At 34.7% G+C, this 11,476-nt stretch overlaps 1 protein-coding gene across 6 annotated transcripts in view; it reads left to right on the forward strand.

The window, feature by feature from the left end:
• Nucleotides 1–11,136, forward strand: part of LOC150102186 (nephrocystin-1-like) — a 215,636-nt gene extending 204,500 nt beyond the window's left edge. For all 6 annotated transcript variants that reach the window (XM_090399188.1, XM_090399193.1, XM_090399192.1 and 3 more), the window contains one exon: nucleotides 10,885–11,136. In XM_090399188.1, coding sequence (XP_090255314.1) covers nucleotides 10,885–11,043 — 159 coding nt within the window. In that variant the 3' untranslated portion in view covers nucleotides 11,044–11,136. The remainder of the gene's footprint in view (nucleotides 1–10,884) is intronic.
• The last annotated feature ends 340 nt before the right edge of the window (nucleotides 11,137–11,476 follow it).

Consider the following 11,476-nt stretch of genomic DNA (forward strand, 5'->3'; position numbering starts at 1 on the left):
ATTAATTCCATCTGAAATATTTCAACAAGTCTTCTGGTGATACTTCAAATGATTCTGAAACATTCTTATTTCCTTGGCGTGTTTGTGGAAATATCCAATCTTGGCATATTGAATTCTTCTTGTAAGAGTGTCAGTGCTTCAGTATATATCTTTTTGAAGTTGAATGAGAAACCATTATTTTGCTAAATTCAAGTTCCTTACAGCAAAAGAAGTGGAAAAAAAATTACCTTCTTTTTTTTTTTTTTTTTTTTTTATCCAAAATGTTCAACTTCCCCTCAAAATATTTCACATCAGAATACATATTTGATACTAGTTTTTGTTTACCCTGTAATCTTAAATTTAGATTATTCAAATGATTTGTAATGTCAGTTAAAAATGCTAAAGCCCAAATCCAATTTGGATCAGACAGTTCTTCTCGATATCTTCCCTTTTCATTGAGAAAAATATCTCTTTAGTACTTTTCCTCTGCTAAGCCACCTAACTTTGGCATGATAAAGCACATTTTCATTTTCTGCATTAAACTTGGAGAGAAAATTTTTAAACTGCAGGTGAGTCAAACCAGAACGCCTTCTGTAATTATTGCTTGATACAGCAACACTCGTAAATCTTAAAATTTTATGATCTTACTGCATAATGCTTGCTGATGAATGATGCAGTGAAATTGCATGGGAATTTCAGCATTAACACTCACCACTTCTATAATTTGTGCAACCACGCTAGAATTTTTCCCTGTTATATTTCTTAAGCCATCTGTAGTAACACTTTTTAATTTATCCCAACTAAGATTAAGATTTCTTCTAGATTTGGATTCTTTCAAGAATATGTTTTCTGCAGCTGTAGTCTTTGATACTTTATAGCGCACACAACTCTTCAGTAATCACAAAATTTTCATCAATAGCCATGATAAAAATCAGCAATTGAGCTGAATCTCTTATGTCATTGCTGTTATCAAGAGCCAAATAGAAGGAGAGAAATTCTTTTGCACTTTCAGCCAGTGTATTATAAAGATCGTCTCCCATCTCTTCCAAATGTCTTGTAATGGTTGATGAGGATAAACTCACATTCTGAATAACATGTAATTTGTCAGGACATATTTCCTCCATCACTTTTAACATACAATTCTTTACACACGCACCATCAGTGAATGGTCTTCCATTATCACTAATGTATTTAACCATGTGGTAACTAGCACAGAGAGCAGACAAGTTTTCTTTTACAATATTTATTTTTAAAAAATTTACTGATGGCATGTAGAATACTCATATAGAACAAAGAATACTCTTTATGAAAGATTGGTGGTGTCTCTTGATATTGAACAATTTAAAACTCTTAATACTTTCATGACATATCAGACAGAGTGCTTTCTCATTGTTCAAAACAAAAACATAATCATTTGTCCACTGATCATGGAAATAATGGCCTTCATCTTTTTTTTTTTTTTTTTTTGCTTTTCTTTATTCAAATTGTCTTTCAAATATCAAAACTTTTATAATTGGCAGGATTAAATTGTTAGTCTCACTCATCTGTATATTGCCTCTTCAGATTATCCTAGAGAGACACATCATTAGTTTCACTACTCCTAGTTCCCTTTTCATCATCTGCAAAGAACAGTACATCCTGATTCAAACATTTCCATATATCATTATAAGATAAACAGAATCGTATAGGATAACTTAAATGTCAACTTTAGATTACTAGAGGAAGAGACCTCCACATAGAGCTTCTAATGTGCTGTCCAATCCTAACCTTCTTGTGATACATCCCACTAGATATATGCATGAAAATGAATATTTGGGTCTGTTTGACCAAATTGCTGTCTGAATGCTTTATCTGAAACAAACATAATGGTATACAATGTGATTAGACATTCCAGCTTGTGCATTGCTCATTTGAACAAGACCCGACTGCTTGTGTCAGGGAAAAAGAGCAAACAGTGGAAAGTCAGCTACTTGAACAAATGCAAATTCAACATCACGAGAATTGAAACAGATGCTATCAGTGTAACTGAGATCAATGAAAAGGGTGGAATTAAGAGAAGTAGAGAAGTTTCATATCAGGATAACTGGTGTTACTGACATGAAGAGGAGTAAAAAGATAAGCTGCTACAAATAATATCTAAAAACTGCAGTATTCAGGTAATGTTGATAGGAAAGGAATGACTTGCTATATCATTGAGCACCAAATATGAAGATAAATTTCTTGAATGGGAGACAATTTCAAATGGGAAATTGAAATCTCCACAAAAAAAACAGGTGGAGAAGCTTTTAGAGTCATTAGTGAAGGCAGCTGATATTATTCAAGACAAAAAGGAAAATTGACCCTTGTTGGAGATATAAAAATAGATTACGAAGTTGAAAACCAAACATAGAAATGTTTGGGAAAAATGTGGAGAAACAAGCAAAGCTAATAAAAATGGTAAGTACTTGCAGGATTCCTGTTCATGGGTATAGACTAATTATTACCTACACCATTTTCCAACATAAAGATATGCATAAATTCACAAAAAAAATACACTTGAGAATTAAGAAAAGTCTTATTTATTACATTACTGTTGCTATCTTTACACTGGTTTGAAATAAGAGATGTTTACATTTAGTTTTAAACAAGATAAAAACAAATATGATATTGAAAAAAAAAGGGAAAAAGTTTTAAAAAGAAGAAAAATTAGTATTGTTATTAGGCAGGAGAATGTTGAGGATGTATATAAAGAAATATATAGACAACTTGGCTTAGTGAGCAGGAGAAGAGAGATATTATGGGTGATTTTAATTATGGTGATATTGATTGGAATACAGAGATAGCATCAGGAAATAAGGAGAATGAATTTCTTGAGTTCTTAAACGACAACTATATTAAGGCAGTATGTAATGGAGGGCACACGAGGATTGAGAGTCTAAGATCTGATCATATCATCAGAAGATGTGCTTGTGGAGTGACAGGAGAACTGTGAAGAAAGGATACATATGGAATTACAGAGCTAGTGATTATTAAAATCTTATGAGATAGCTAAGAGCTATATTATGAAAAGTGGAGTTGAGTGGAAGGGAGACAGATGCTGCTTGGGCTTAACAGCAGCAATGTCTCAATGTTTTCAAAGGTGAAAAGGCTAAATAAAGTAAAAGAAAAATACAAATGAAAGGATTAAATATAAAATCTGAAAGAAGGTATTGTGAAATCAACACAAGATGAATGTTGGTAATAATCATTTGCATGAAGAGCACAAAGAGCAGGCTAACAAGGTATTTCATCCTTGTGAGGGTGAAATCATGAGAAACTGAATGAGCAGGAGGTATATGAGGAATTAAGTAAACTTGATATTAAGAATGCACTAGGACTTGGCAATATCTCACTGTGTGTGTTTGTGTTTGTAAGGCATGCTATTGAAAATTAATGGTACCCTTAGCACACCTATAACACACAAGCCTTGCAACAGGGTAAGTTCCAAATGAGTGGAAAGTTAAAAAAATTATCCCACTCACAAAGAGGGGGGGGGGATAAGACTGAAGCCACAATTTATAGGCAAATTTGTGCATATGGAATTATTGTTAAGGTCTTAGAGAGGTTGGTGTAGACTACTGACCTATCCTAACAAATGTGGGTTTTGTTAGGATAGGTCATGTTTATGTACTACAACAAGGTGAAGAATTCATTGGATAAGGAAGATGTATATACATTAGTATACTTGGATTTTAAAGGTACTTTTATAGATTTCCACACAGTAAGCTGGTAACTAAATTGAAACAGATAGGATTGGATAAAAGATTAGTGAAAATTGGATAGGTAATTGGCTCAGATAAGTATCAGGGTTTGTGTATGGAGAAGTGGTATCTCAAAAGAGGAAGTTACTAGCAGAATACTGCAATGGTCTGTTTTGGGGCCATTATTGTTTAACTTGTATATTAATGATATTGGGATAGACTTAACTGGAGATATGCCATTGTTTGCTGATGATGCAAAGTTGGGAAGAACTATGAGGAGCAGAGCAGATGTTGTGGCTTTGCAGTAGGATCTTGATAGACTGTCTAAAGGATGCTATCATCTAATGCTGCAAAGTAAAAGGCCTTCAAAAAAAAAAGGTAGGCAGTTTTGGGATACATCATCATCATCATCATCAAATTCCTGCCATGCACCCTCAAGGGGTGTACAGGATATGACAGTACTACATGAAAAAATTACATCATTACTAACTTCCTATCCACAATTTTCCTCCAAATCAGTCTGTTACTTGTCAAGACTCCAACATTATCAGAGCTTATATTTCTATCGTCTAAGGCATTTTGTACCGTATCAATCCACCTATATCTTGGTCTTCCTCTGGGTTATTTTTCTGGCAATCTGGCAGAGAACACTTGTTTTGTTAATCTTTCCTCTCCCATTCTATTTAAGTGACCATACCACCTGAGATTAGCTCTGCTAATGCATTCCTGGATGCTGACAATGTCAAGTTCTTTCCTAATATCCTCATTTTTAATATGATGTTGCCATTGATGCCATCTGTTCACGCCTCTAATCTTTCTCAGGAGTCTCATATCTGCGGTCTCTAGTCTTTGGTCAAGTGTTTTACTTCTGACCCAGCTCTCAGATCCATAAGTTAAAACTGGTTTGAACACTGTCTTGTATACAGCTAATTTAGTGTTTTGACTAATTTCTCTCTTATTCCATATGAATTTATTCAATTGACTTCCCACCATATCAGCTTTGCTGATTCTGTTGTCTATTTCTATATTTAATTTACCATCTTCAGTAAAAATCGTGCCTAAGTAGCTGAAATGTTTTACTTGTTCCACAGATTCTCCATTCACAACACAGTTGACATTTTCAATGATTCTCTCTTATTCCATATGAATTTATTCAATTGACTTCCCACCATACCAGCTTTGCTGATTCTGTTGTCTATTTCTATATTTAATTTACCATCTTCAGTAAAAATCGTGCCTAAGTAGCTGAAATGTTTTACTTCTTCCACAGATTCTCCATTCACAACACAGTTGACATTTTCAATGATTCTGCCTATTTTCATTGTCTTTGTCTTTTTATTGCTGACCTTCATACCATATCTATTACAACAGCTATTCAATTTAGTCAGAGAATCTTGCAGACTTGTAGCAGATTTATTTAGAAGTATAACATCATCCGCATAAAGCAAAGAGCTGACATTAACATCTGCAATTTTGATATCATGTTTACTTCCACTTCCCTTCATAATGTGATCCATATAGATAATGAATAACCGAGGGGATAATGTACATCCTTGTCTCACACCAGATTTAACATTGAACCATCTTCCTGTACTTCCTTCAATTCTAACCACTGACTTACAACTCAAGTAAAGACTAAGTATTGCTTGATATAATGCCCCATTGACACCATATAACTGCAGCGTATTGAATAGCTTCTCTCTTGGCACCTTGTCATATGCCTTTTCCAAATCATCAAAGCTTAAATACAAATCTTTGTTATATTCCCATGCTTTCTCGACTATTTGTCGTAAAATGAAGATCGGATCCTGACAGCCTCTGTTTGGCCTGAATCCAGCTAGTTCTTCACCAAGCTTTTCTTCCACAGTTCTCAACCGTTTCTCAAGTATACTTGCATAGATCTTGCCAGAACACTCAGTAGGGAAATACCTCTGTAATTCTCACATTCAGTTTTATTTCCCTTTTTATATATGGTTTCTATGAGAGCTTTACTCCAATCATCAGGAATTCGTACCTCTGTCCAGGCTTTCTGAACTATGCAGTGCAGCCACTGTAAGACTTTTATACCACCATACTTGAGCATTTCTGGTCGAATATCAACTACTCCTGCTGCCTTTCCACATTTCAGGCATTTGATGGCTTTTTCTACTTCAAGTATGGATATGTATGCCTCGTCACTGTTTTTTATCACTGTGTTGTCATCACTGTTTGTTTCATTTAGAAGTTTTTCAAAGTAATTACTCCATACTTCAAGGATATCTTTTTCTCCTGTTTTCGTGTCACCTTTTTCATCTCTAACTCCTTTTACAGCACGCTTTCCTCCATTCCTAAGTTTCTTCAACAACCTCCAGAATATTTTGCCACCTTCTTGATATTTATTATTTTCTATATTCTTGCCAAAGTCCTCCCATGACTTTTGTTTAGCTAGTTTTACACACTGTTTAGCTTTCTTACATTTGTCTCTGTATTCTGTAAGAGTAAAAGCTGACTTATTTGCCAGGAACTTTTGATATGCTTTCTTTTTTCCTTCACTGCCTCTTTAACTTCCTGTGTCCACCAGGGAGTTCTGATTTTTTTATCCTTGCACACAACCTCACCACATGCCTCTCTGGCAGAATCAATCAATGTTTTCTTCAGAGTTTGCCACTGAATCTCCAAGGTTTGATTCCTGTTCTCAAACTCTTTCATTTTCTTTTCAATAATCTTTCTGTATTTTAGCCTACAGTTCTCATCTGACAGCTGCTCAACTTTTATTCGCTTTAAAACTTTCTTACATGTTATTCTTTTCAATATGAAATTCAATTTTATCCTGCTCAAGACTAAATAGTGATCACTTCCAATTTCAAATCCTCTGTACACTCTGGTGTCCTGCACCAGGGAGAAAACATCACTATCAACAATAACATAGTCAATGAGACTTTTGTTATTCCTAGCCTCTTCTCTCCATGTGAATTTGTGCACATTTTTATGTTGGAACATGGTGTTAGTAATAACCAGTCCATGTCCTGAGCAGAAATCCAACAGATATTTGCCATTATTATTAGCTTTGCTCTTTTCTGCAAATTTTCCCAAAATATTTTTGTATGTCTCGCAGTCATTTCCTACTCTGCTATTTAGATCCCCAACAAGGACTAACTTTTCCTTTTTCATTGTGTCAGTTGCTTTTTCTAAAGCGTCAAAAAATTCCTCCACTTCTGCCTTAGTAGAACCTTCTGTGGGACCATAGGCAGAAATAAGTCTCATTGTCCAGTTCTCCATTCTCATATTTGCCCACATTACTCTACTTGAGACTGACTGCCATTCAAGAAGATTAGCCTCGTATTTTGTGTTGAGTACTATGTCTACTCCTTCTTTTCCTTGATTGTCATTGCCTGAATATAACATTTTGTATTTATTGCTCAGAAAGATTTCACCAATTTTGGTCTTTTTTGTTTCAGTCACCCCCTATTATGTCGATCTGGTACTTATCTAATTCCTCAGCTAGCTCCATTTCTTTGCCATTCAGGCTTCTTACGTTGATAGTACCGATCTTTAACTCTGGTGATGTTGAGTTGGGGTTTGTTTTCATATTTGTTCCAGTAGCTGACTTTTCGCTGTTCGCCCTGGTTTCCTGGCGAAAACAACAGGGGCCTTGTTTAACCGGGCGACGCCCCAGCCGGCATGAAATTTTGTCATGTTGTACCATCATTTTTTTATTTTGGTTTAACCAATAAGAATACAATTTGGTCGGCTAAATCCCAAATTGCCAGCCCATCCTCGTTTGTTCAGTATCAAAGTAGATACCCAACAGGGTGCACCGCGAGAAGGTGAGGATTGGACATTAAGTCAGAAGCCCTGGTCGGTTCTCCGCATTCCTTTAAAGGCTATGTAGAGGTCTCCTCTCAGTTATGCAGCTTTGACCCTTAAGCACCCCTAGTTTTGGGATATAGAGTATATAATTAATGGAGGAATTTTGAAGGAGGTGGAAGAAATGAGAAATATGGGTGTGATGATAGATTGAGACTTGAAGCTTTGTGATCACATTACTAAAATTGAAAGAACTTTGTGTGAATTATGACAGTGATGTGGAGGATCTTGACATGTAGAAGGAAAGAGGCAATGGTTCCCTTGTCTCATATGGAATACTGTTCACAGATTTGGTCATCTATTCTTGTAGCAAGGCTTATACGTTGGTCATACATGACTGGTAATTAACTTAAGGAATTTACAATGCATAAAACGGATATTAATTAAAGGAAACTTTAATGAATACCTTCAATATTTCAGCAACATCACGTTGTCAAAATATTGAAGGTATTCATTAAAGTTTCCTTTAATTAATATCCGTTTTATGCATTGTAAATTCCTTAAGTTAATTATCAATTTGGTCATCTAGTTTACAAGGGATGAGGATATATTAGGGAGGGTTCAAAGAAGGTTTAATAAGTCAGTTTCTGATTTGTGGAATTGTAGGATATGAGATTGAGGGAATGCAACTTGCAGAGTCTAGTGGATAGAGGAAAGAGATGGGATATGATGGAGACATATAACTTCACATGAAGTCGTTACCAGATTAATGCAGAGGAGGGTTTTTTCATAGAGTAGAGGGAAACAAGGGTAAAATAAGAGGCTATCAGCCCATCCCTGAGAGCGGTATAAGGAGGGTATGAGTGAGGGAGTATGGAGCAGGTTCTTTGCATGATGAGTGGAATGCATTGTCTGAAAGTTTGGCAAGTGTAGAAACTGTAAATGTTTACTACATGGTTTGATGATCTTGTTGCACGATATATGGACGTAATGTGCCATTTGACTCCATTCAGATCTGATGCTAATGATGATGATAATAATAATAAGAATATGTACAAATATTATTGGAAAAGTAAATTTCTAAACAAGAACCAAACCTTGGAGACTCACTGACAAACTCTGAAGAAAGCATTGATTTATTCAGCTAGGAATGTATGATGTGAAATTAGTTCGTGCTATGAAGACCCTGGAAAAGAGGAAATCACATCGAAAGTTATCAGCAAGTAAGTTAGTAGATTCCCAAGAGAATACAGAGAAAAATGTAAGAAAGATAAGTTATTCCCAGAGTATTTGGGCAAGTGATTAGTATGCTTGCTTTCCAACCAACAAGCTGTGGATGAGGATATTTTATTATTATTACGTGACACTCCAGGGAGTCCAAAGCCTCTTCAAGGGAGGCCACCTACTCTACAACTCTGTCTCCACCCAATTCTCCAACTACAATGAAACCGCAACTACAATCCTCATTTACACCAATGCCATCTACTGCCCACCACCACTAGTGTTTTCATAGACAATCACAAACATCAATGCTCACAGCGGGATTAGGGCCCGCAGCCTTTTGGCAGAGAGCGGATATGCTAACTACTCAGCCAACCAGGCCGGCAAGATAGAAAATTAAATATGGAAATAGACAACAGAATCAACAAAGCTGGCATGGTAGGAAGTCAACTGAATAAATTTATATGGAATAAGACAGAAATTAGTCAAAATACTAAATTAGCTGTAAATGTCTAACTGGAGTGAAAAAGCTATGTTCTTTGATTCTTTAGAAGAGGATTTCTAGATTATACATAAAAAAAAATCCTTAAAAAAAAATCATGGGAAGACTTTATCTTCTGTATTCTTACTGAAGTCATATAGAAGATAATTTATAGTGTAAGCACTGCTTCATTGATATGTATTTTACTGTGGTAGATTTTAGTTGCACCAGGCAACTGAAGATAAAGGGATTCTGGATGTCTTGCATAACTAAAATCTGTCAGAGTAAAATGCTGCTACCCTTCTTTCTATGTTTAATATTCATTTGATGTTTTCATTTCCTGCCTTGAAATGATCAGCCTGCTTGCAGATATGTGGAATATAACAAAGCCTCTGACTTAATGTCCATGGGTGGTTTATGCATGAGCTGAGAGGGGGGGGGGATTAAAGTCTTTTAATGATTTTAGAAAAGTCATTAATTTGTTGGAAGAAGCTCTTCAAATAATGCTTATGGATGAAAAGGTATGTTGTCTGTGTGTCTGGCACCTAAAATATACATAACTGAACTTAAACAGTTCTGATGGTCTTTGGTTATCTCCTTTTTTGGGAAATATTATTGTATCATTCTTATTTAAATTCTTAATTATATATTATATTAATTAATTAATTAATTTATTATTATTATTATTATTATTATTATTATTATTATTATTATTATTATTATTATTATTATGTAACACCTCCAGAGAGTCCAAAGACTCATCGAGGGAGGGCACCTACTCCACAACCCTCTGTCTCCACCAACTGCAACTACCTTCACCATCTACTGCTGACCACCACTGCTAGTATTTTCACAGACAATCACAAACATCCATGTCGATGGTGGTATTTGAACCTGCAGCCTTTTGGCTGGAGAGTGGATACACTAACCACTCAGCCAATCAGGCCGGCCTTTTTTTTAAATTAGTAATTTACAGACCATCTGTTGTCTTATATATGCTGTAGTGGTGCTTTTAAAATTGACTCTTTTATAGCATTTTATTTTGTGTTCTATTGTTAATGTACTGAAGATGCCTTTGATACTTAGCAAAAATTTTACATCTAATAAATCTACTTCATGTAAGTGCTTAAGTTTCCATCTTTATTTTTTTTATAAACATGATAGCTTATGTATGTATATTGAAGCAGTTATGATTTTATAATCTATTATCAGATTCAAGTACTTGATCAGAAACACTTCAAAACAGGGTGAGATACCAAGTGCAAAACAAATGATTATGGCTCAAAACAATAATTTGGCATTGAGTGTTGTGGTGTTTATGTTATTAAAGTCTCCCTTTTGTTTTGTAATATAATATTCTTCTTTTTAAATGATGGTAATTGAATGACCACCAAAACGTAGAGATTCTACTATGATGAAAATAAGTTATATGATCACATTGTGAAAATTAGTGTAACATGTTCAGTAATCTTAAACATTGTTAATCAAAATGGAAACTGAAAATATCAAGTAGATATAATCTGTAGCAATTGGCCTTACAGCAGTGCATAACGTGAGTTTTGTGAAATACTGCACCCTCTGTCAGTGTTGTAGCGAATAGAAATCTGGTAGTCTGATAATATGATTTCATTGAAAATATTAATTTCTGTTTCATTTTCACCAATTTATTATTCATATATATATGTATATTTTTTTTAGGAAAGAGAGAAAGAATTAAAAAAGTTACTGCAGCTCTGGCAAGGAAAAGGACCTTTATCTCTTTTGCTCTCTACAGGTATCCAGCATAAACCCTTCGATGCCACTGAATTAGCTTTTGATATTGTGGGACCATACTGTTTTTCTACAGATGGAACATAAAAGCTTTAAATATATGTGTCTGTGTTTATTAGTTATATCGAAGCTTGTATTTATATAACCTCCAAAAAAAAAAAAATATTTGCATTCGTTTGACATTTCTTTGTGGTTTGTTAAGCAACAGCTTTCTTTGAGAGAATGTAAACATTCTCTCAAACATAAGGACATGTTGGGAAGTGTGTGTGTGTGTGAGGGGGGGACATCTTTACATGATAATGTTACTTGTTTTTCGAAACAAAAACCACTTTAATCAAGTTAAAAGAAAAGTTATTTATGCTCATTATTATTGAAATAAAATAAAATAATTAAAAACTACTCTTTTCAAACTCACTATGAATGTACAGCCCAGTAGCAACACTGCAGCACCCCCCCCCCAAGGAAAAAATGAAAAAATTAAATTTTGTTTATGTTTATAAATAATAACAATGCTTACAAC

Source organism: Typopeltis vanoorti, chromosome 10 (assembly GCF_054136105.1).
Source record: "Typopeltis vanoorti isolate ZY-2024b chromosome 10, IOZ_Tvanoo_1.0, whole genome shotgun sequence".
Classification (NCBI taxonomy): Eukaryota; Metazoa; Arthropoda; class Arachnida; order Uropygi; family Thelyphonidae; genus Typopeltis; species Typopeltis vanoorti.